General features: G+C 32.2%; 1 protein-coding gene across 12 annotated transcripts in view; it reads left to right on the forward strand.

Annotated features, from left to right (window-relative positions):
* Positions 1-27,069, forward strand: part of LOC127734719 (uncharacterized) — a 147,526-nt gene that overhangs the window by 5,393 nt on the left and 115,064 nt on the right. The window contains exon 6 of one of the 12 annotated variants that reach the window (XM_052244738.1): positions 2,492-2,933. The exons of the other annotated variants lie outside the window; for them this stretch is intronic. Coding sequence (XP_052100698.1) covers positions 2,492-2,663 — 172 coding nt within the window. The 3' untranslated portion in view covers positions 2,664-2,933. Of the gene's footprint in view, positions 1-2,491; positions 2,934-27,069 lie in introns of those variants that run through there. 12 annotated transcript variants of the gene reach the window in all.

A 27,069-nucleotide genomic window follows, 5' to 3' on the forward strand; every position in this document is an offset into this window, starting at 1 on the left:
TTATACATGTTAATTCATCTTGTTGACACTTATTTGTTCGGCATTTCAACTAAATTCGATTTGATCAGTCAAGCCCTTCATTTCGTATTCTGTTTTTGATCCCACTGTTACAGATGCTGGGGATGATAAGTGCTCCTGCTTATGTTTAAAATCGGCACATTCTGTATGTCAAATTAAGGAGATGTGGTATGATTGCCAATGAGACAACTATCCACCAAAGTTCAAATGAAGTGGATGTGTCTGTTTCAGACAAGGCCTCTGTATCACAATGAATGTTTTTGGTTGATGTCTGCGACTAATTAGATATAAGAAGATGTGGTATGAGTGCCAATGAGACAACTCTCCAACCAAGTCAAAATTTATAAAAGTAAACCATTATAGGTCACAGTACGGTCTTCAACACGGAGCCTTGGCTCACACCGAACAGTAAGCTATAAAGGGCCCCAAAAAATTACTAGTGTAAAACCATTCAAACTGGAAAACCAACGGTCTAATCTATATAAAAAACGAGAAACGAGAAACACTTATGAACCACATCAACAAACGACAACTACTGAACATCAGATTCCTGACTTAGGACAGGTGCAAACAAATGCAGCGGGTTTAAACGTTTTATTGGTACCAAACCTTCACCCTTTTTCCGAAACAATAGTGTAACATCACACCATAGAAAGACACACTATAAAATATCAACTGAAATTGTTTATTCGTTTCATGCTGTAGTTTACACCAGGATGTTGATTTTCTCTTCTGAATTATCACCATTTTGTCCTCCTTGTGCCTTTTACAAATTATTATATGGTATGGGTTTTCTTACTGTAAAAGGCCGTACGGTGACACGTGATTGTTCACATCTTAATCTTGTAATCTTTAATGAATGGTTATCTCATTTACAAATATAAAACAACACTTTCTCCTGATTTTGATATCACTAAGGCCTACTATTGACCAAAGAAAAATTCAGTTTTCAATGTCACATATGAAGCAACAACTGATGACTCGTCCGAGGCACCTGCGTTAACGTTTTGTTGTTCATGCGGTTTATACTGTTCAATCCGTAGTTTTCTATGTAGCGTTTTGTTGTTGTTGTCGTTTTGATTTTTAGTCAGTGTGTTGTCTGCTCACAATAAAGAATAATGCATAACGACAAGAAATGTAAATGCACTAGAAAAGAAATAATTAATATTATGACCAAAATATGTGCCATTTTGAGAGAATAAAGGAAACGGCTGATTTTATGCGGTTTCTAATCCATATGTCCTTTGTTGAAACATCATGCACAGTTTAATTAATAAAAAAATGAAATAAGCTCTATTCTAATTTGTTACAGTCTCAAAAGATATAAGACCGATTATGTAGTGTACAATACCTTTTTAGGTCGGAATATACACAACAACCAACAATATATAAAACATTTGAAATATGAAAAATCATGAAATCTTTAGAATAAACCAATATTAAGGAGAGGGTGTTTCATTGTAGCTCATCAAAAGTGTTTTTTTTTATTCACTGAACAATTCTGATATGGGTCAAGTAAGAGTACATTTAAATCATGCATGGCAATTTTAAAATTTGCACTGAATTTGAGGTCAAATATTTGTTTTATTAAGGACCTCATTTATTGTTCCCACAAGAATTCAGTATGGACATATGATTCCCCGTACACAAATTTGATAAAAAAAAATGGCAATTAACAACGGATTTCAACGCTTATATTATTGATGGTAAACTTTTTGAAACGTTTTTTTTTTTTCACTTAACTGCATTATGTATGTAGGCTCATATTGTAGTGTTATATCATTTTACTGTGTTATATCATTTTACTCATTCATTTTGAAAAAAAAATCTTACATTTTTCTTTAAATTGCATTGTTTATAACATACAAAATCAGTTCCCGAGTACAGCAGCCAATAAACAAAAACTATTTTTTTTGTTTATAGAATTTACAAACTTAATAAACATTTAAGAATTAATGAAAACATAACAAGGAACGAAACACGTATTGTCTACTGAGTTAAAATTCATGAAAGATCAGGTTCAAAATTCATCATTCAGTATGACGACATAGTGGTAGTATATTTCAGTCAAACGTGCAATTTTCCAGCCTTCCATACATTTTGTTGATCTACCTTTATCCGGAACTTCGGGGACCATTCGTTCTAATATCAAGTGGTACCAAGAAAAGTTAATAAAATCATCATGATTTTTAAAAAAAGAGAGTTGCGTAATTAGTATTTATGAAAATATATATAAATATTTAATGAAACGAACATTTTCAAAATATAGCCAATGATTAAAAGCCAATAATAATTTAAATGAATGCTATCAGCTTAGCTACACAAATCAAATATGCCTAAAGTCATTCTAGTCCAAAATTAAATGTCATAGCAAGAGCTTGAGTGTAAAGGAGTCAACTATGTATAACGCCCTGCTGAAGTCAAAAAAGGGAGAGAAACATACTACAAATACCTTGTTGTTTTATTTCAACAGGAGCAAGAAAGCAAAAGATACCAAAAGTAAAAGTAATAAAGCATCAGGTCAGAGTGATCCAAACAAATCGGTTGGGAAATCAGAAGGTGACGACATCAAATCTGTGAAACAACCAGATAAAATAATTTCGGTAGAATCCATTTGTTTACTGGAAAGAGAGAATGCGACATAAACTAGTGTTTCAACGAATGGAAATAACATAAAGCTATGACACTATTATCAATAAAGATTGCTTTGTTTCCATAGCGAGTGCTGATTATTCTAGTTTTAAAGCGGGAGAAGTTGAAAATCAAAAACATTCAGTCTCTTCAAAATACACTGTTGTAATTCCTTTCATTTTTCATGTTTCATGTATATAAACATTATGAAAGCCACAAAAATACTACATGCATTTAATATGACGGAAACAACACTGTAATTAGGATAATAAGAATAGTTTCAATTACGTGTTAATTTTTTCTTACTTTGACGTACCTCTATTATCAATACAGGAATCGAGTAAAAGTATCAAAAAACTCATTACAGATACCAGGAATAAAATTTTGTACGCCAGACAAAGAGGACACAGATGTAATGTTGATTTTAATACCTCAGCTATGTTTATGACATGATAAAGTAATTATGATATAAGTTGAGTTTCCATTGAGATTGCCGGTTCGCCATGTATCACAGTCAGTGTTAATACATTTTCTCACACGCTTGATTAACCTTGATAGAGGATTGTTGCTCATAAGGAATATATTAAACCAAGAGTTTCAAGTGGTGAAGTTGAAATCATCCCTTCGTAAATTTTACGGACGCCATCACGAGTTGGTTGACCTTTATGGAATATCTGTTTTACAGATGACGAATGTTACCTATCAAAATAGACTTATTACCGGGTTTGTACTTACATGACCAGCACAACGGGTACCACATGTGGAGCAGGATCTGCTTACCCTTCCGGAGCATTTATTTTCGACTTTTGAGTTTGAATGTCCCTTTGGTATCTTTCGCCTCTCTTAAGCAGAATGAGATATGGTAAATAGTTCATATTGTCTGCGATTCATTTTCATAGTCAAAATAAGTAAGTTGCGTGAACTCTGCGGAATTTGAATATTGAAGAATTTAAAAGTTCTTATACATATATACACAAATTTGTAATGTTACTTTCATTCTTTACAAATACAAACACAATACAATACAAAAATGAAAAAAAACACGAGTTTATGCTTCCGAAGAGTTTTTTTCAATTAACATTTATCAGATACGCTCAAAGCCATAATATTTGAATGCCAATGACGAACAAGCCAAATCACATGAGTAGCTATCGTAACAAAAGAAACCCACAAACAACAGCCAAATCCATCTATGGTTAACGTTGCCTCAGGGAGATGGAACCTTACTTTCTTAATAATTTATAAATTAATAAAAATAAAAAATGAAAACAACACGTTATAAATTTCAAGCGTGCTAAGCGTTTTTCTGAATATACTATCATCAAGATTGCTCAAAGCCGAACATTTGAAAGCCAATGATGTCTAAGAACCGAAACAGTTGAAGAGCTACATAACCAAAAAGTGTCTGTTGTTTGTTTAATTTCCAGTTCTGGAGGATATATTAATGGAACCCAATCAGAAAAGTTTGGATTGTTAATGGAAAAAACATCATCAATATATCTGAATGTGAAAAGGACCTTGATTATAAGAACCGAGACATGCGAAAAGGTATATGACAAAAAGGGACCACAAAACAACAGTTTTATCAGGCTTAAGTCTGTATATATAAAAATAAAAAGGTGTGGTATGATTGCCAATGGGACAACTCTCCAAAAGAGACCAAATGACACAGAAATTAACAACAATAGGTCACGGTACGGCCTTCAACTACATAACTGTAATCTGAAAAAAATATATATCCTATAGAATCCTGACAATCTTTACAAATGTTAATGCGGACGTTTTGTCTTGATTATAAATCCACAATTATTGGTCCCTTTTGTCATACACATTGTTGCGATACCGTTTTCTTTTTCCACATATGCATTAAATAGAATATTTATGAATATTGAGATGTATCATTTATAATCTTTTGATATCAAACAGACGCTCTCCATAAGCACGTAATGCAAACGCAATTCTTCTAATTTAATAAATGGTTAATGAATTTGAAAATGTGCGACATTCATGTTGGTATATTGTTTCGTTATTTAAGTTAAGTATTTGCAATTGCTATTTGTGTATAGTAAGCTTGTAAAAATTGATTATCCTAATATATATGCACGTCGAAAGCTGTGAAAAATCTGATGGAACGAAGATTTCTCAAAGCGGGTGTAGCGAAATGGAGGATAATGATAACCGAACACTTTCAAATAAAATCCGATTCTTGATTCCTACGTTTAAAAAATAAACTTAATATTTTGTTCACATTTATTTATCGTGGGTTGTATTATGAATGTTCACCATATGGCAATAATGTTGCCCTTTTCAGTTGAAACGGTGTTGATATCTTGGTATGACTCTTAAATGGATGACAAATGTTAAATGAAATGGAGTTGAACAAAGACTAACAATGTATGCTACATATGAACTGTAAGATTGTAATCATAGCATATTTTTAAAAACAAATTTACTATAATTTTGTAACAAAATCGCAATCATTTTGCTATTTCAGAAAAAGTGAATCGTTTTTGCAAGTAGAGGTTGATCAGAATCTCAAATATCTCTATTTACAATGCAGTCATCAGTAAATTATTCTAGTTTATGTCTTACTATTACATGACAGTACATTGGTGCAATTCTGCAAAGTCAGGTATATAACAGTCTAAATGTATCATATTGTGCACTGCCGAAACAGATTTGTGCAGCATGTAAATTTATTCACCTACCAAGCTACACTGACCATAAATTCCCCAAAACATCGTACCGTACGATTGTTATAATAAAAGTATAATCGTAACCTTATAAATAATATAACCATGAACTAGTAGGATGAAGAAAACTAATTCAAAAATGTAAAAATGGATCAAAACATTTACTAAATTTTATGAAAATACAAACAATTGTTTCGGAAATATGATTCCATTTTAAGGAGTTTAATAATAAGTTCAAACACTTTAAAAACATTGAACCTTTTGATAAATTTTTTACATGTATGAATTTTGAAAAAAAATCTATACGTTACTGCAGAAGCGCGCGTATCGAATATACTAGGTCACGTCACAACATAAGAAGAGACCAACAGAACATCTCCATGTGCATCACCACCGTCGAAACGAAAATCGGCAAAAAGAAGCTAAATTGTCACATTTGTCATTAATTTTGGTTTATAAAGAGACATTTTGATACAAATGTCTAAACGGAAAGCAATCTCTTTCAAAGCTAGATTAACTTTGAAAATGTTTGAGAGATAAATTTTAAAGGGATATAGAAAATATAAAAAATATACGGACAAGTCGTATAAATATTTACATTCATCTAAAGTTGATTAAACCTTACACTGGTCATTGTATACACACATTTTGAAGATACTATCGTTGCATTTTTTTTTAATAAGATAAAGTATGATAAAATGCTATAACGACCAAATAAGGACAGACATTTGATATCTGGCCAGTATGAGATAAATGCCAGAAGCCTGTGTCATGTAATCAGTATCGGTCAGCGATTTTGATAACGTCGTTATTTTCTAGAAGTCACAATCAAGGCTATAAGTATTGGTTTGCATTAAATAAGACATTAGAAGCTAAGAAATCAAATATGCATTTTCCAATAATGTTTTAAAAAATACGTAATTTGACTGACACTCATTTGTCCATTTCGCATGTTATATTTGTGATGTTTTCGAAATTCCATGCTTATATTATATATTAACGCCATTTTATACAGGCAATTTCCATACCAAAAAAGTCTTATATTCAAGATAAATTAGTTATAAAATCCTATCAAAGATATTAAGCTTATAATTCAATAACTTTACAGAGAATGACTGCGTCAATGTAATCTAATCCACACTGAAGTGCTGAGTACTGGGCCGGTGTAAACCTCTTAAAGGAAACACCTTCTGGCTGTTGCATTAACGTAGTGAACATAAACAATTAAATTACACACAAGGCTTATAACTGGGTAAACCAATTGCGCGTTGAGTCTATATAAGCAGTAGTGCTCGAATAAAAAGAGATGGAACGAAACATCAATTGCGAAGTGGAAGAATATTATAAACAAAACGTTTCGAAAAATTGGGCCTTCTGAATCTGTGATAGAAAAACCTTAGTGTTTCAGATGATTTTAACGTTGATGAACTGTTAATTTAAGGAGGAGAGAGACAGCATCATTATATTTTATTGACTGGTGATACCGTACTCATTAGAAATTTAATATTGGTGATTTATTTGTTTGTTAGGTTTATGTCTTACATTTAATTTGTCTTAAGGGGAAACATATTTGATAATTCGATTAACGCAATGACCTGTCCATAAAGTACTTCATGATGTTCAGCAAAATTATATGCGTATCATGCTACTTCACACAGCATTAGTCATATATGAATTGTCAAATGAATTCCTTGTTAAAGTAGCAGTATAAACCATATTACATGTATGAATATGTATAATGTTTTAAATTCATCTCATTTGAAATTAAAGTGAATGATTTTGGTATGTGATGTGCAGTTTTAAACACAATATATAAAGATAATGATTTTTCTATAAATGTCTATAGACATTATCTTTTCCGATATTGTAGATATTGTAGATTGCCCTATGATGTGTATTTATTATTATAGTCATGTAAGTTGTAAAACTTATATTTATTTCCTTGTCACCAAACTATTTTTTATGTTTATGTTTATTTATATTTTCCTCTGGGACCCATTTAGTGTTGTCAGGCAGATGATAATTATTATCTCATCAAGTCATTATTAAACAAGAGCTGCATGAGTCATAAAAACAAATTAAGCCAAAGAAACGTTCTGTTTCTGTATTTGTAGAGTGAAGTTTTCTTTCAACGAATTGAAAAACCAGATACAATTTCTTGACATACAGGTGGCTATGCAAATTTGAATATATCAATGATACATGTGTCCTGTTTTTAGTTAGCTTATATCTACTTTTAAGATTCTTAAACAGAACAGATGGGTCTTCATAATAACTCCCAATCAAATTGCCATTTCCACAAACCAGAAAGAGTAACTTTGTCTTGTCTACCTCTACTTATATTTATCTGGTGAAATCTATATTAATATTATATGGATTTAGCCTTACAGTATTTAGGCACTCATATTTTGATATCGTAATAAAATGTAATTTACAAACTAAAAGTCACCATCATAACGTGGCCAGATTATATATGAATGGTATATATAGGCGTAACAAGAAGGTTTAAATTTGAAGAGTTTATAGCATCAATATATTTTGAATGTATTTTTGAAAAAGGAAAATCTTTGAAAAGAGCATTTTTTCCTAGTCCAAATAAAGAGAAAATATGTTTAAGGCAAAAAGGCAAAAGAAAAGGAATGGAAATGCAGTGTAGGTCAACTGTTAGAGATAACGAATAGTTGTGATTATTTGCACGACAATAGTCAACATTACAATCATTAAACATGAAATACAAATATGGGTCAAAGTGCCTTTGTTTAAGCTAGACTTTAAACGGTCTGATACTTTTGATGGACAATACATATCAAATCTCAATTGCGAGACACTTAAAAGCCATAAAAGCGGGAGGTTTGGCATGCCACAAAACCAGGTGCAACCCACCATTTTTTCTTAAAATGTCCTGTACCAAGTCAGGAAAATGGCCATTGTTATATTATAGTTCGTTTCTGTGTGTGTTACATTTTAATGTTGTGTTTTTGTTGTGTCGTTGTTCTCCTCTTTTATTTGATGCGTTTCCCTCAGTTTTAGTTTGTAACCCGGATTTGTTTTTATCTCTATCGATTTATGAGTTTCGAACAGCGGTATACTACTGTTGCCTTTATTTAAAGAGTTAAACAAAGAATGTTACATTTAATCTATCAATTCCTTTCAGAAATCACGATGCTAAGAGAACACTTGAAAGCTCACTTGGAATGTATTTTGCACGTATATTGAAGACTTTCCATATCAACTAAACAAAAACATCAGGTAACTATCTTCTAAATAACATGCGTACATGTTAGTTTTCATTTCCTTAATGTTTTTAAATAGAAAGTAAAACAATATTTCCCTTAGCGTTTCGATGCTAATTTCCGGTTGGTTCGTTGATACCGTGTGATTATTAAATGGCCTTTTGATACACATGCGTATATTTCTGAGTGTATCTATTTACAGTAGGATGATATGTTAGGTGTGAGGATTATACGTTAAATCATGACAATGATATACATATAAGAACACATAATATATGACTGAATAATAGCCAACGATAAATCTTACAGGGCGATGGATCATAAAATTATGATACAGTACACTACAAAATATAATATTTATATATAAGAGGCAATTATCGCGTGACACTTCAGAACCTAAAAATGGAATGTTGCAATTTATCTTTATTTAGTTTCAGAAATCCAAAAAGAAATCTAATGCTTCGAGGACACCTGATCGGTCACTTGGATGTGGGTTGCACTTATAGTAAAAATATAGGTAAATATCTATCACTTACATGTGTGCATTGTTTGTTTTCATTTCATTTTGGTCTTAAATTGAAATTAAAACAAAAGCTCTCTTATCGTTTCCATGTAAACGTTCGGTTGGATTTTGGAAACAAATCTTTACAAAAAAGAAGATGTGGTATGATTGCCAATGAGACAACTCTTCACAAGAGACCAAATGACACAGAAATTAACAACTATAGGCCACCGTACGGCCTCAACAATGAGCAAAGCCCATACTGCATAGTCAGCTATAAAAGGCCCCGAAATGACAAATGTAAAACAATTCAAACAAGAAAACTAACGGCATAATTTATGTACAAAAAAATGAACGAAAAACAAATATGTAACACAGCAACAAACGACAGCCACTGAATTACAGGCTCCAGACTTGGGACAGACTCATACATACAGAATGTGGCGGAGTTAAACATATTAGCGGGATCCCAACCCTCCCCCTAACCTAGGACAGTGGTGTAGCAGTACAACATAAGAACAAACCATACAAATCAGTTGAAAAAGGCTTAACTCATCAAATGGATACAAATAGAAATACATCTAACAAAAACACAGAGTGGACATGGCCGGGTACTTGTGCATCCCAACAACAAAAAGACACTTAGTACAGATCTGAGAATACTCGCAGTTACTGCCAGCTAGTTCAAAGCCAATAACAACTAATTAAAAAAATCATGCATCTAAGAGTAAAATATCAATCATTACACATCCAACATCCAATTGATTTAGTGTAAAGACGTTAGAGAAAAACATGACCTTGTGCAATGCCAAGATACAGGTATCGACAGATTGTAGATCCATGAATGTGCATATGTATATAACAATAATATTTAGTTTGGTTTTAATTTACTGATAACAAAATCAATATTAATACCAATAAAAACAATATTCAATGATCTAATTACAGTGTTGAATTGGTAACCATTTAGAATAAATTTATTTAAAGGATCGATAAGTTTACCAGGATCGTTTCTAAATTTTCGGGCACGGTAAACAACATCTCCGTAAAAATGAGAATGTGCTATCCCGTTTGAGTTTTCTACAGGTACAACCAAACTTCAAAACCAAATCTTTATATCTATGGAAGAATTTGATAAAGGTTTTAATTAATTTGTGGTAACGAAATCCTGGACTTAATAATTTACCAGTAATACATAGATTACGTTTATTAAAATCCAAAACGTTACAACAGACACGGGCATAGCGAACTAGTTGTGATATACGTACACCGTAAGATGGTGCCAAAAGAACATCACCATCCAAAAAAGGAAAAATAACAATAGGGAACGAAAAATCGTCCCTTTTGTCGTAAATTTTAGTGTGGAGTTTCACGTATAAAACTGGAATATCTAAATCTAGGATAGGACATTTATTACCGTTTACATTTGATTTATTTAAAGTAAGTTCCTTTGGGTAAATTTTGGCAGTATATTAAGAAAATTCTTGATTAATTAACGAAAAAATATCATCAAAATAACGGTAAGTGTTGTAGAATTAATCTATTAAATGCAATTTAGACGGGTCTTTACTGAGTTTGGTCATAAACTGTGATTCATAACAGTACAAAACAAGTCTGCTATTAAAGGGGCGCAATTAGTGCCCATTGGAATACCTACAACCTGTCGATAAACTTTGTTGCCGAAACGTACATAAATATTATCAAGGAGAAAATTAACAGCTTCAATCATCTCATCACACCTCCAGTAAGTATATCTAGCATATTCACCTTTCTCATTAGAGAAGAAGGCTTTAAGTGAGTTGCAGCAAATATATTTGAGATTTTTGTTTACTTCAGACGCACGTTTCTACTAAGTCAGATTCATAGATGGCGTCAAATCAAAGTATTAACATATTGAAAAAATAACTGTAAATTAATTTTTTTATCATGAAACTTCACGAAAAAATAAGTTTTCGGATTTGGTTAAACATGAGTAGCGTCAATTGTAATAAAATAATTGCATTTTTTTTTATCATGAAAGCCTCATAAAAACCAATCACAATGATAAGATTTTAGTTTTTTGTTAAACACCATTGGAACATATCAGCTGATCTTACAATACAAAGCGTTTGACAAACCTATTACATTCTGATTCTCAGGTAGTAATTTACGATAACAGTTATACAATAATAATGAATGAAAAAACAATTACCCACAAGACCTTACAAACTATAGATTCAATAGTTTGTGTCATTGTAAATGTTCGCATTATCCCCTTATATAGAAATAAGAAGATGTGGTACGAGTGCCAATGAGACAACTCTCTATCCAAGTCACAATGTATAAAACGTTAACAATTATTGATCAAGGTTGCATTTCTGTAAATATCAACAATGCAATTTCCCATAGGAACTCTTTTCACGGCTAAAACTGTACCACTTTTACTATGAAGTTTTACAAAGTGCAACCTCAAAGTATGCCACTATTTGGTATATACACCCTGTCCATGCGTTTACAACTCTTTTTTAGTTAACGGTTGCATCGCATATATTGAACCGAGTTTGTAAATTAACGTTGATACTCGACACAAAAATGTTTGCTCTATAAAGTAGCGTGCCGAGGAACAGGATGTTCTGTACTATCTGCATCTTAAACCACTACATTATGTCATGTATCTACTTCAATATAGCTACTAATGGTTCCTCCATGTTGTCATAAAAACGCAGTTATATTACTAAACGTGTATATCTATTGATATCGTTCAAGAGAAGTTCTTTCGTTCCTCCTGGCTGGAAACCTTGAATATTAATGTTATCTTGTACTTTTGAAAATGTTATTATGTATCTAATTTCTATTACAGTTTGGTTTTGCAAAAAGAACATTTAATGTACCAATTTTTCTGTACTAGATGCGCATTTTGACATTAAATGTTTCTTCAATGATGCTCGGGGCCAAATATTTGAAAATCCGAAGCTTATTAAAAGTATGAAGAGCTTATAAACCAAAAATTACAAAAAAGTATAACCAAATTCAGGCAAGGAATCAAAGCTTTGCATGAGGGAGATATATTCCTCAATTTAATATAATTTTCAAAAATTTGTAACACAAAATCCGTATTGTCATGCTAGTACAGAAGTACTAGCTACTGACCTTGTGATACCCTCGGGTTATTAATAAAATAGTCGAAAAACAAAATATAAGCAGGCTTCCCATATTAATTGCTTAAATTTTTGTTCTTCGTCAACGAGTTTATTTCAAACACAGGGCCGATGCCGCTTCTTGTTGGCGTTTCATTGGCGCAATAGGCGTTAATCAACCAATTAGTCATCACTCCATTTGCGGACATGAAGTAAAATTAATGCAGTCATTTTTTGAAGATATACTGTTACGAAATGTTTAATCATTTGAAACACACCTTTTTGGAAGTTTTAGCTTTAACTCCGTTACTTTTTAATTGCTTGTTTCAAACACTATTGTTTTGACTAACGTGCATTGATTGCCAAACAGGAGATTCTCAGGAAGAATGAAGAAAAGCTAGCATTATCTTTTAACTTCACATTCGCTATATAGATGATGTCCTCTCATTAAATAATTTAACGGTTGGTGACTATGTTGAACGCATCTTTCCGATCGAAATTAAATAGAGGATATCATAAAAACAGTTAAGGGCATACGATATGGTTACACGGGAGGTACATTTGTAATGACGTTGCTAACGTAAAATATTATTTTTGGAGACGTAAAACCATGAAATATTAGGAAAAGATGCATTTTTCGACTGATTTTTATCATTCGAACTGATTTAACTTGAAAATGAGTTCATGGACCCCTCTTTGGTTAAAATGACATTAGGTTAGATTATATGTGAAGGTTATTTGTACCAATTTTGATGGAGAAGTAACCGATGAAAATTTTTAAATTAGATAAATATACAGCAAAAAATGCCGTTTTTTTTCTAAAATCATGAAACTTTGATAAAAATTAATTATTTCCAAAGAATTGTTATGCAAATTTAGAGCACACTTTTGTTAAAAAGATTTTCCAAATGTTTGTATAAAAATCCGCTTGTGTTTATCTTTTGAAACAAAAAAGTTAGGTATGTCTATCCAAAGAATAAAAATGTCCAAAACACCGAAATTTTGAGTAAATGTCTAAATTTTCTACCCCATTTATCTCTTGAAGTAGCACATGAAGGTATATTTTTTATCACATATTTGAATTGACTAGGTGAAAAATAGCGTGTATGACTCACATCTTGACTTACATCTAGAAATTGACAATGAATGCTGGTTGGGAAAAAGGGATGTGTTAGCTTCCATTTCTATATAGTGAAATTACAGAAAATACTGCATTATTTCTACAAAAGAAAATGCCTGTACCAAGTCAGGAATATGACAGTTGTTATACATTCGTTTGATATGTTTGAGCTTTTGATTTTGCCATTTGATTAGTGACTTTCCGTTTTGAATTTTCCTCGGAGTTCGGTATTTTTGTTATTTTACTTTTTATAAGTTGAAACGATATTCCATTGCTCGCGTTTCCTATCATGATTTCATAAATAGAGGATAGATACTTACAAGGAAGCTATTGAACGAAGGATTGAAGTTGAAGTTATCAATTCGAAAGTTTTACAGACACTATTAAAAGTTGATTAACTTTAGCATATCTGTGTAACAGACAACCACAGATATATGTTCCAATTGTCGAAACCCCAATCCCGTCCTTTTCCCCTCGATTGTGACATAATATAGATAAGACTTATCAACGGATTTGTAGTTTCATAAGCAACACAACGGATGCCGCATGTGGAGCAGTAAATGCTACATTGATTAAAATGGAGTTCGAGTTTTCAATGTTGTGTTCTATCGACTTGTTCGTGTGCTCGTCGTTTTTCTTTTTGTCATTGTGTTGTCAGGGTTTCTTCGACTTCTGAGTTTTGTATGCTCTCTTGGTATCTTCTGTCCCTTTTTGTCGGTTTTATTAAGAGCTTTGTATCTTTGGTGAGTTTTTATTATATGACTTAAGAATTATGATACATTTTGGTTTCCATTGCATATTCAAGACCTGCATATTTAGGACATCCTTGATTCAACCACAGGGTATAAAAAAGAGGAGGAAGATAACAAATGGAGAATAAGAACTCATGATCGTATTGACTTGAAGAAAAACAAATAAAATGATGAAAAAAGAAACGAAACCCAATCAAAAACAACGATGAAATCATGTACTTCATTAGGGTAAGCATATTCTGATCTACGTACAAGAACATTGTACAGAACGTTTAATTTCTCACTAATTGGAAAGCTATAAACAGTAAATTTCTCATTAATGACTCCTACTGTGTTATTAACTTACATGGTTAAAATATGAAAATGGTTTTACCAGTTGAAATTTAGAACAGGTGAATGAATTGGAGTTTGACTATTCTTTTTAAGTCATTTTATACAAATAGCTCCTAAAGTTTCCCGACTTTATGCCCAGATTTTAAATGTTATGGTTTAAGCTTTCCCGATGATGGTGGAACCAGAAAAGCTCTATGCACACACAATATTTATTTAATGTTGGTTTCATTTAAAAAATCAAGGGTCTTAAATCTATTTTTTTATATTTACAAAAGATTAAATGTTATTCCGCATTTTACCTAGAGACAATGTTATTTCTGCATATCTTATTGAACCAACAGGAATTACTAGTATTTGGTGTTGAAAAGGAAATACAAAGTTTAACTTCCTGTAACATTTTAGTTTTGGTTTAAAATGTCCTTATTCATTTCCTTGACTCAGAGTTCAAAATATTTTTCAACTGATCGTCCGACAGAAATTTATGTAATAAGACTTCGCATAAAAAAATGTAGAGGAATATTGCTCTATTTTTCCGAAATGTCAAGAAATAATTGAAGCTTTCATTGGTTAAACGAATGTAGATATATTTCTAAATTGCATTTCAATATTTGAATGACATTAATCAAGGTAGATAAAATGAAAGTGTTTATTGCATTATGAACGATATAACATCATTTTCCAAATTATACTGGCAATTTATTTGGTTTTTGATTAAAGAACCTTGCATGCTATTGTGTGAGGAGGTCTCATGAAATCGTAAAATTACAAGAAAGCATGAAAAAAGTCTCATTGTCATACATGCTAAAAGATTGTTATTGGTTTTTTTTCACCAATTTACCAATTCCACATATAATGCAAAGATAATGCATGACTTTTCCCTGGCTGTTCTGCCATCGTTTTTTGCCATACCGTTGTTAGTTTATTTTTAACTTATGGGGTTGAATGTCCTTGTGGTTTCTTTCGTCTCTCAGTTGTCCTTTTTCAATATTAACTAAATGATTGAAATTACCACAGGAGCATCAAGACTTATATTTATAAATGTCTAGGTATAATGAGAAATTGGTACATGACACTTGCGTGTAATCTAAACAACCAAACAATAACGTACATTCATAAAAAAAGAATAAACAAGCTCAAATATTCTTCATTTCTTTAGGCTATCATACCATTTTGATCTTTTAAATGATTTTCAGACGTTGGTATCATATTTTGATAGTCTTTTTTACTTTACGAAGACATGTTTTAAAAGAAAATAATTGATTTAAGAATTAAAAAAAAAAATATTTGTATTATTTTCAGGCTATTAAGCATACAGTAATTGAGCCTTCCTTATATTTTAATAGTCTACTTTACTTTACGAAGACATATTTAAGATGAAAATAATTGATGTAAGAAATTCAGAAAAAAATATTTGTTTTATTTTCAGAGTAACAAACATGCAAATATTGAGCCTATCATGTCTGTTTTATAGTCTGCTATTTGTATATAGAGGTAATTTTCCATTACTAATTTGATTAGCGATATATATCTATATTCTTAGTAAGAGTTTTTTTTTATATCGCAATAATTTTACGATAAAAGGATCTTCCAAGACACAAAAAGTATATATACTTATACGAATTACATGCAAAAGTTAAAACAGAAAACTGCTATTAAACTCAAGTATCTATTTCATTAAATTCACAGTTTTGGCGATAGTTATATATTATCTCTATGGTTCAGAAAACCAGAGAGGGTTTCCCGGTTAGAATATCATCTACGGGCGATAGCTCCGAAATAAGAATCGCCGCGAACCTTCTCTTGTCTGAAAGACCATCGATAATCTGTTGATCGCTATTTCCAATGCAGCATCAATAAAAAAAAAGTATAACAAAAATTCAGTACTCCAACGAAATTTCAAAAAAGGGAAAGTCCATAAAACTGACAATATTAAACGCTATCTATCAAGGGAACAAGGAAAAAAAACTGCCATATTCTTGACTTGGTGCAGGCAAGTTTTATAGCTAGCTAAACCTCCCACTTGTATGACAATACATACAAACAACATTTGAACAATGATGTCATGCAATTCCAATGGTATTAGTCTGGTAATTTCCAGATGGCAAATTATCAAATTGAAATATCATATAAAATTTTTCTGCATTACAACTGTTTATGAAGCAGAACAAAGCACTTCAAGAAAAGGGGACACATATTTGAAAATTGAGAGTTGAAGTATTTTTAATGTTGTAAATAATTGATTTTATCATGAATTGCTTGCTTTTGCTTTAGTTTTTCTTGCTGCTGTATTGACGGTGTGAAAATTCAAAAAAATAATTTGCAGGTCAGCTTTAAACCTGCAATTCTGATTTCCTAATGTGCATAACATATCGTTACTACAACCTGTTTGAAACAAATTTAAATATTAATTTTTCAAATGTGTATAACAAAATATAAATAACCATGACCGAAACCGTACTATATCTCGTATTAATCGTCCTTTTTGTAAATACTGGCTTTGTTTTAAAAAATGGATTTCTGTGTAAAACCTTGTTGGAATTACAAGTTTTCAAGTATGCTTTAATTTGTCGGATCTGACAATACTTTTACTCTTAGGTTCATTCCACATTTATCGTAAAATGGGGATTACAAAATAGTATTTACCGATAAAAAATGCTCATGAGCTCATATACATCTAAACATTGTCCTTTCATAAGCTTCAGTTGAAAGAGAATAGGTATGTTTACTACTTTAAAAAATGTTTTCAATGTGCAATTTGTAAAATGTGAAAAAAGTGATAAATGGTAAAAAATGCCTTTGCCTCACCAAAATCTCGAATTCTCTGCATGGCATTTGTTACTAGAGCGAAACAGTCTCAAGTACGATTTTTTCTTTGAATACTCTGAAAATATCATGTCATTCAGCATACAGGGGTTATGCATTTGGAAATGCTGAACATATAAAAATATCACATGTTTTTAACATATCTTTTATTTTTTCAAAGTTGGTGTTATCGGAAGTTCCACCAGTTCAACCATGCCCAAATAGTTTATAACCAAACGATTCCCCAAAATCATACACTTGGCTGTACAGATAACGAAACAAAAACATTAGCATGTTTGAATGGAGGATCTTGTTTAATTGTTTATATAGGAGACAGAATAGCGCAATGTGGGTGAGTATCTAAATAATAAAATTGAAAATGGAAATGGGGAATGTGTCAAAGAGACAACAACCCGACCATAGAGCAGACAACAGCCGAAGGCCACCAATGGGTCTTCAATGCAGCGAGAAACTCCCGCACCCGGAGGCGTCCTTCAGCTGGCCCATAAAGTATATTTTTCAATAAACCTGAACAACTACCAATCAAATAATGGAATTGTAAGAAAAACGAAAGAGGGAAAATAAGAGATTTCATGAAAACTCTTGTGAATAGGAAATCTAGAAGACTACATGAACGCGCGATATCTGAGCTCGTATGGTGAATAGTTAAATGCATCTAGAGTCAAATACTACCCGTACACTAGTCTTCTAATTACACTTTTATCAAATTCCTCACTTTTTTGATTTACAAAAATATTAAATATACGAAGAAGTAAGTCCAAAATAGTGTAACTAACAACTAAATCGGATAATTACCTCCATCGAACAGATGACCGATATGATGATTAAATAATCTTTGTTTATTTTGTTTATATTGTTTCATATTATGAAACAAATAAAGACATTATTAATGAACATTTTAAAATTTTAAGTCCGCTATTAATGTTATATGTTTTTGAAACTACCGCGAAATTGAATACAAACGAAAAAAAGTACATGTACAGTATATATCAGTTTCGGATTTTACCAATATATGGGAAGTTTATCAACAAGTATATATTCTATACTGAATGATCATTGATCATATATAAGATCCATTTCTTGTTTCAGATGTTACACACAGTATATTGGAAACCGCTGTGAAATGATAGACCCGAATATAACGTTAAAAGAATTTGAAAGTACCGATAAGACTTATTTTCACTTGTGACTGTTAATCATATAAGTATTTGAGAATAAATAGATATAAATGAATCTCTCGCTGTATATAAATATATATATAATTATTGACAATGACGAAGGCTATTTGTTTAGCCGAAATATTTGTCAACACAATCTTATAACATCATCTTCGTATATTACCATCTTATGTTAGTAACGTTGTGCAAATCTTTGGACTTATATAATTTTCCTTATCTTTGCAGTATCGTCTATTCTAGACGATCTGGTACATATTAAATTTGCTGGTTGATACTTTTTACAGACTTCTATAAATAAATATATATATTTTAAAATTAAAATTCTGCGCGCACACTTGTAGAAATTAAAAAAAATTAAAGTTCAAAATGCTCTTAAAAAGTACAAACCAAGCTTAAATAGATAAGACGCAACTTATGTAAGGGTTACGTCCCTTTTGTGCATTGTAACGGACTCATAATAGTGACGTTACGTTACCATTGACTTCATTAATTACATTCATTCATGATTATCATGAAGATGTGAAACCGATTGGAGAAAAATGTAGTGAATTAAAGGACTTTTAAGATCATTTTGAACTTTATTTAGAAATATATATGATCGAGTGGTCTAGCGCGTCGGGCATAGTGCAAGGCGATTTGGTGCCACGATATCCCAGTACCATGAGTTTGAATCCCGGCCAGGGAAGAACAAAAAAATTGCTTCCGCAAATTTACAGATCTAACATTGTTGGGCTGTTATTTAGACGAATTATATATATATAAAAGTATGTATAAAAAAGTAAAATAACAAAAATACCGAACTCCGAGGAAAATTCAAAACGGAAAGTCCCTAATCAAATGGCAAAATCAAAAGCTCAAACACATCAAACGAATGGATAACAACTGTCATATTCCCGACTTGGTACAGGCAATTTATAATGTAGAAAATGGTGGATAAACCTGGTTTTATAGCTAGCTAAACCTCTCACTTGTATGACAGTCGCTGAATATTCCATTATATTGACAACGATGTGTGAACAAAGCAAACAGACATAATAGGTAAAAATGTCAAACATAGGGGTACAGCAGTCAACATTGTGTTATAATCTTAATCACTATAAAAACACACAAATATGTCAACAAAGAAAAACAAAAAGGCATAAATACACAGCACATTGGCAAAAACGAAAGACAAGAATACAAAAATTTAACATAGCACAATAACACAATGACGGGATGTATAAGTACCGAGCCACGTCAAATGGATATTACTTTGTTTAAACCTGTTTAGTTACTTTTGACTTTAATTATTTATCCCTTGTAATTTTTTTATTAACTGTGTATTTGCATTCAGGTGTCACAGGTCAAATTTATTCGTTAATTGTGTGTTAATTTGCGTTTTTTGATTGAGTTAAACCTTCCAATTGATATTTTATAGTGTGTTTTTCTATGTTGTGATGTTATACTATTGTTTCAGAAAAGGGAGAAGGTTTGGTACCATTAAAACGTTTAATCCCGCTGCAAATGTTTGCACCTGTCCTAAGTCAGGAATCTGATTACAGTAGTTGTCGTCTGTTTATGTAGTTCATACGTGTTTCTCGTTTCTCGTTTTTATATAGATTAGACCGTTGGTTTTTCCGTTTGAATGGTTTTACACTAGTAATTTTTTTGGGGCCCTTAATAGCTTGCTGTTCGGTGTGAGCCAATGCTCCGTGTTGAAGGCCGTACCTTGACCTATAATGGTTTACTTTTATAAATTGTAACTTGGATGGAGAGTTGTCTCATTGGCACTCATACCACATCTTCCTATATCTAATTACCAAAAATAGACTAAACAGTAAAAGTAATAGTTTACAAAGACAAATAAATGAATACTATAACACGTTATAAAGATGATAAACAACTTCAGTACCTAGAACCTATACTTCAAGATCATCATGTATTATTTGTGAAGTTGATACGGAATATTTATCAACAAGGTCTTGGTATCTTCTGATGAACTTTTTAGAAAAAGGACGAGACGTTCTTTGACATACCCCTGGTTCATCAACTTTCTGCTCAGACACTGGTGACGTTTTAATAAGTCTGAGTAGCAGCTGCAAGCTCTTGAATACCGAATGAGTTGGGGAAATGTATATCCCATATGCAGGTGAAGTTGGTATAATTATTGCTACTAAGGGGGGGGGGGGGGGGGGGTGGGATTGATAATTTCAAAATTAAAATTGTCTCGTGTGTCATAGATTCTGGTACTGAGATGACCGTTCATGTCGAATTCGAGGTATAAGTATAAAAATGAGGCAGAGGAAGCCGTGTCTGTTGTTTCTTTAATTTCCAGTTCTGGAGGATATATTAATGGAACCCAATAAAAAAAGTTTGGATTGTTAATGGAAAGAACATCATCAGTATATCTGAATTTGAAATTAAATGATCTAGCTTCCTTTATCTTCTTGTTTTTGACAAGTGTCTGAAGGAACCACGACTCATATGAAAATAAGAAGAGGTCGGCAAGGAGAGGCGCACAGTTCGTTCCCATAGAAATGCCGACAATTTGTTGAAAAAGTCTACCTCCAAATTCAACAAATATGTTGTCAATAGGAAACTCCAGCATACTGATCACTTGTGCCTCTGTGTAGCATGTTTTACCTTTTTGTTCACTATTATAAAAAAAATATGCCGTATGGTATCCCAAAGTAATAAATTTATAGCGTATGCTACCATTTTTATATTGAAAATCATTGTGGATTATTTTTTTAGACGATTTTTCAATATTACATGGGGAATGGTGGTATACAGGGTTGAAAAATCAAAAGTTTTGTTACATAAAAAGATCGAGATTTGAAATTATCCAGAAGTTCTTTAGAGTTTTTTTTTAGAATCCACATATGGTTAATACCACTACGCGAGTAAACAGTTTCACAGTATTTCTGAAGTCCCTCTTACACTGCGGACAGAATTTTTGTCAATCTAATGGACAATTCCTCGTCGAACATGCAGATGAACCGGCAATGTGCCGTTGTTTGTACGGAATTTTGTGAAGCTTAGGTATCCAATACAAACAAGGTAAGTCCTCCGATTTGCTGTTCAATGTAATGTTCATTGAAGCCATGAAGGACTTATGATTTGCCAAAATCTCAGTCAAATGATATGTTTTTGTATGTGGGATTACCTGAGTGCTCATTTATACCTAATTCTTTTACAAGACACTCGTAGTAGTACAATTTACATATTTAGACAATATTATTTGAAGCTTTGTCTGTAGGAACAACAACATACTTATCGTGAAGAGATGATAGACATTTCACGGCCTCTTAGTCTCTAAAAACGGACTTTGGTAGATCATTCACACAGTTTTTCAACTTATGAATGCGACGTTTTATCTGAGACCTGATTGTTTTGACCCATTCTGACAAAGTATCCAGTCCAACTTCTTCTCGTTTAGCTCAAACTCTAGCGTAGTCCTCAAAGGAATCAATAATTATTTTGAAGTTATGGCTCAAATTGATGTGTTGGGGTTCTCTAAACTTAGGACCATGAGATATCACCTTTCGGAGATGTTCATGTTTAATTATGTTTAGATCCCCAGTAACAACATGGCCAGATGGGCTGTAAATATAATGCGAGTAGGGAACAGTGACATGTCAGAGGTTTTTTTTAGGTATTGTTCTAAATCAAGGTCCTGCAATGCTTGCTTATAGTTGAATAATTTAGGTGCAATGGTTTTGGTGTAACTGTAGGATACAATGGGAAGAGACTGATTTTGAAAATAAAGTGTAATTTTAAATGTTACCTCCTAGTAATGTAGAATGTTGCTGATGTTGATTGCATCAATTCCTTTATTGGTAAACTAAAGAGGAAGGAATTTCCTTTTTTCCTCATGTAAAGGTTCCAATCTTACTGGTTTAAAAAGACGGAAAAGAGCTACATGACAAATTATACTGACCAGTCTGTATATTGGAGAAAATGTATTTATGCATCCTTCATGTGTCCTTTGTCAAGTGCATAATCTCTCAAACATTTTCGAAAATTAACAGGTAGTGAAAAAAGGATACTTTTAATGTAATAGCGGATGATGAAGATGTGAAAGAAGGTCATCAAAGCTCCCAGAGGGCGATTTAGATTTGGAAGACTTTTTTTTACATTAGGCCGATGGTAATGATTTTGCCTATGACTACGTTGGTGTCTTAAAGTAGTATTAAATAAGCTCATTACATTAACATCACTACAGGCTTGACTTGACAAATTTTCTACTCCTTTGAAGTTATCATTGCAACCATATGGCATTGCAGTACCTAGTTCTCTTATCCAGAAATTTTCTCTATCTTTTCGGAAAGGAGTACTTAGTATAGGACTATTGGTGTGGTGATACATTTTCTCCATGATGCGTACTTTCATAGATGAAGAAGGATCATGGTCCGGTTGATTTAAATGGTTAAAAAGAACCCTGAATATAAGAGACTACAGATAAAAACAAACAAGCAAATAAAATCGTATATTCTACATTATTTCCTTTTATTCGTATTTTATCACCGCTGTACAATATTTAGACTTATATATATATATTGACATAATAAATTCGAAAGCACAAATCGAAATAAATTTGAATAGATACACTAACAATTTGTTTTCTATATTGCGTTTTGTTCTTTACCAGAAGAGAAAGAAGTCGAAAATAGACATATTCCAGGTATAACAGCATCAGTGGTCGCTGTATTTATTGTTTTAATGGCAATTATATTCATAAGAAGAATTGAAAAGAAGAGTAGGTAAGTTTTTTTTTATAAAACAAGGACACTTTTGTCACGTTTACTTTCAACTGAGATGTGTATTGAAATTCATAAAGATAAAGGTACATTGAATTTGTTAGGTTTTTTGTCCTTAATATTCACCGAACATAAAATATTGTATAAATCTCGTTTGGCCATGATATTCTAAAACTTCATAATACAGGTTTTGTTTTGTTGATAGTACAATTCGATTCGGACGTCTTTTGTGAGACTTCAGCAGAGTTTGTCAGATTGTTCACAAAAACAGACCACTTTCAGTCACATATTGACTACCTGAACATTAAACAGTTTGGCCTAAAATTCGAAGTACATCTGATGAAAGATTTTTGACATTTTTTAAACACTAAAGTGTCTACTTCAGTCGATTCAGTTAGTTTATATAAAAGATTTTAACTGAGGCCTAAAAAAAAAAATCTGTGTTTCCGGTAACATCATTTTGTTAAATAGGGTCGGTAGGTCGGATTTTTTTATTTTTTTATTTTATTTTTTTTTGACATTGTAAACGAAATCCGGAAAATTATCATGGTTTTTCCAAGTCCGTGTCCGTAATTAGTTTCAAATACCGGAAGTGCGGCCATTTGCAATGTTTTGAAGCACCTGCTGTGCAAATTTCTTGGATTTTAACCTATTTGGAATACCTTTTGACATAAATAAAATGTTTTACTGGCTTTCTGTGCAGTTAGATAAATAATTATGTCGATTAACAGAAGCCTGTGTCAAAAACAGGGTCGGTTGATACCAATTTTTTTTTTTTTTTTTTTTTGAAGATCCAATAAAAAAATTAGGGTCGGGGCTAAAAAAACAGGTTTGGTCGGGATACCGGAAACACAGATTTTTTTTTCGGCCTGATCAGGTCATTTATGACGCTCAAATTCAAGTTTAATTATGAAAAATCTATCAAATATGCCGTAAAACGTCACTTTTCAGATGGTTTGTGTCTAAATAAAGGCAATAGTAGTATACCGCTGTTCAATAGTCATAAATCGATTTAACTGAAACAAGTCCGGGTCACAAACAAAAACTGAGGGAAACACATCAACTATAAGAGGAAACAAAACGGAACAACAGAAACACTGAACTGCTACAAAACAAACGCCAACATAAATAAAAACGGACTATGTGATAACAATTTCCATATTCCTGACTTGGTACAGGACATTTTAAGAAAAAATGGTGGGTTGAACCTGGTTTTATGGCTAGCCAAACCTCCCGCCTATATAGCAATGTTAAAAATACCGCTAAAATGACAACATTACGTGATAGGAATAAAGTACAAATAAATGCAAGGACATTCAGGACAGAAAAATACATGAATAAATAATATAATAGTCCATTTCAACATGTAAACCACAGAATAACAACGCCGGAACACCTACAATTAATTTACGACAGAACACACATAAAGCACAATAGAATAATGAACTTTGGGTCACACGAATGTATCAACGCCACAAAAAGTGACGTCACAGGTAAATTTCTAAAAATACAATATGTAATTGGGATTAAGTTTGTAATGGTGTTATTTGATGTATTTTCTAACCATTACAAGAATATTAATATAGAATTGTGTCAGTAATGGTGAAATTATTTGTATTTTATAACTATGATTTTTTTCTAAATCAAACTGTGAAAAAAAACAAATGAATCCTGTGCATATAGTTGCTTTTAACATAAAATCTTATAAATGAACTAGGTGATTAATATCTTTACTTTTACATACATAAAGAAAAATAAAAATATAATTAAAACCACAAACGATAAGACATAAAACAACATCCAACCATAATTACAAATGGAACATCATAATTAAATACATGAATGTTGGATGTACATATACCGAGACACGTCTAATAGCAATGCGAATTTACACTCAACAAAACAGTCATATTCGGGTATAGGTCACGTTCGGTACTTAGAAGACCAGACGACGTAGATGGTAAACCACAATCTAAGACGTGATAAAAAATGTCGTTAGTTAGTTTAGACACAGACACATCGTATAGATCAACCAATTCGTGATGGTGTCTATAAAATTTACGGAGTGTCATTTTTAATCTTTCCTCCTCATAACTCTGTTGGAGCAGTTTCTGCGTTAGGAGCACACTCCTGTATATGAAGTCCGTATAGTGTGAACATGCACGAGCATAACGTATCAACTGAGATATGTAAACACCATACGATGGGTCAGAGTGTATGTTACTGCTGAGAAATGGGAAATTGATAATTGGGAAGTTGAAATCGTTCCGTTTGTCATAGATTTTAGTGTGAAGTCGTCCATCTGTGTCAATATTGAGTAAAAGATCAAGGTATGAAGCAGTCATCCTAGTATCAAGTGCGGCCACTTCCATTTTAGACAAAAACGGTATTAAAATTAGCACAAATGCTAAAATTTCAGATTTCAGTATTTTTGCATGAATAAATGATGCTATTACCTGATGCATGTACATTGTATTATAAAAAAACAGCCCTCATTTACTTATCAAAAGTGTTATACTTTCAAATTTTGTAAAAATGCTATATTTTGGGCCAAAAAGGGGTCTTACCGGGCCTACTCCTTTAAATTGTCAGCAAATGTTTAAAAGTAAAAAAAATCACGTGCTGAATGAATAACTGTTTAGGCAAGTGTTTAGGCTTTTTTTTTAGTTCTCAAATATACCTGGGTCATACAGTCAGTATTGACGTGACATGTTCATTACATAAACCAGATCATATGTTTTTGATTGTCATATGAATTCGTACTATGCATGCATTTGCAATGGAAATTGTGACGCCAAAATGAATTCTTAAAAGCATGAAAATCCATGAGACGAGGATACATTTAATTTTTCAAATTTGAGTAATTTGCAATTGCATGAAATTACAGGATAAATTTGACCATAAATCAATTTCACCCAAAGTCATATCCTCTTTTTGAACCTTGCAATGCAATAACAAATTTATTCGTGTTGTGTTGCCCAAAGGAAGAGGGTATGCAATTAGAGATTAAATCAATTGTCAGCGGCCGAACATTCTCATTTTCTTATCCAAACTACATTGCACGAAAAAGAACAAAGATGGTTTATTGAAATATCTGAACTAATCGAGACAATTTGGTTTTCAATACATTGAGGAACTAGATATGCTTGATACAAAAAACCCAAGAAAATCTTTATCGCGGTAGAATATATAAGATATTCTATCAGCATCTGAATGAACAACATCAATCAATCACATTTAAGGAAACATCAAACCTTTAGGTATTGAAGGAAAATGAACAATACAAATAAATAATAACATTAACGATACTAGGTTTACTACACCAGATGGAAATTTCGACAATTATGTGTCCTCAGTGATGTTCTAAGCAAATATGTTTGAAAATCGAACTCTTTAAAGTTGATTAAACCAACAAAAACTAAAAGTATAGCCCAAGGCGAACAAGGAATCAGAGCGTTGCGGTAACGAGATACATTCTTAATTGACAAAATTAAGCAAAAATTTCGTGACAGTAAATTTCAATATCACATCCGTACTTTAATGCCTGTACATAATCACTGGCTACTGGGCTGGTCATAAAATTGCTGACAAACAGTCCATCTGTAGAGGTATCGACATAGTTTTAGTAATAACACTAACGGTACTAATTTGTCTGCCCCTGATGCGCAATTTTATTAGAAAGCAATTAACGACAAGAACTGGAAAATAAGCCTATACGTATAGACAGGTACATGGCAGTATAAAACGTGAGTGAGACGCCCTCTTTTGATAACCTGTGACAATGGTGTAATAGTTAGAACATTAGAACAGACTACAACAGTCAGTAGGAAAAGGGTTACCTGATTCCTACTAGCACAAAGAAAAGTAACAAAAAAAGATGATAATATAAAAACAAAGTTCAGACCTATCAAGACCTTGTGCAATGACGAAA

This window comes from Mytilus californianus, unplaced genomic scaffold, assembly GCF_021869535.1.
Source record: "Mytilus californianus isolate M0D057914Y unplaced genomic scaffold, xbMytCali1.0.p SCAF_3, whole genome shotgun sequence".
Classification (NCBI taxonomy): domain Eukaryota; kingdom Metazoa; phylum Mollusca; class Bivalvia; order Mytilida; family Mytilidae; genus Mytilus; species Mytilus californianus.